The sequence below is a fragment of the Rhinopithecus bieti genome, unplaced genomic scaffold (genome assembly GCF_001698545.2).
Source record: "Rhinopithecus bieti isolate Rb0 unplaced genomic scaffold, ASM169854v2 scaffold_15572, whole genome shotgun sequence".
Taxonomy (NCBI): domain Eukaryota; kingdom Metazoa; phylum Chordata; class Mammalia; order Primates; family Cercopithecidae; genus Rhinopithecus; species Rhinopithecus bieti.
The window spans coordinates 2,157,034-2,157,462 of record NW_016809536.1 but is presented as its reverse complement, the minus strand read 5'-3'; the positions used below and the strand labels follow the sequence as shown (position 1 = coordinate 2,157,462).

General features: G+C 42.9%; 1 protein-coding gene across 1 annotated transcript; it reads right to left on the bottom strand.

Annotated features, from left to right (window-relative positions):
* LOC108540580 (40S ribosomal protein S27-like) lies at positions 1 to 429 on the bottom strand. Its single transcript, XM_017889703.1, has one exon. The coding sequence runs from the start codon at positions 328 to 330 to the stop codon at positions 76 to 78; it is 255 nt and encodes an 84-aa protein (XP_017745192.1). The 5' UTR covers positions 331 to 429; the 3' UTR covers positions 1 to 75.

Here is a 429-nt window from a genome sequence, read left to right as displayed (position 1 = left end):
TTTTTTTTTTTTTTTTTTTTTATCCAAAATGTGTTTATTGAGATGGTTTCCCACTCATCTTGATTCAGAGTGCCTTTAGTGCTGCTTCCTCCTAAAGGAACATCCTTCTGTAAGCCTTGCTTTTCCTCCTGTAGGCTGGCAGAGAACAGTGGAGCAGCCAACACACAAAACTACCGTTTGTGCATGGCTAAAGACCGTGGTGATTTTATAGCATCCTGGGCATTTCAAATCCATGAAGTAGGAATTGGGGCTCTGCACCAGGCATTTCTTCTTGTGTTTCCTCTTCTCCTCTTCTGGGGAGGGATGAAGGAGATCCTTTGCCAGAGGCATGTTCTCGTGTGGGTAGGTCGTCACCGCCGGAAAGCAGCCCTATCTCTTTAATAGTGATCTAATTGGACATTAAACCCCATAAATATTAACTTCTTATAA

Excerpts from the sequence above, each read along its gene's own strand:
- LOC108540580 (XM_017889703.1), bottom strand. The coding sequence starts at position 330 with ATGCCTCTGGCAAAGGATCTCCTTCATCCCTCCCCAGAAGAGGAGAAG.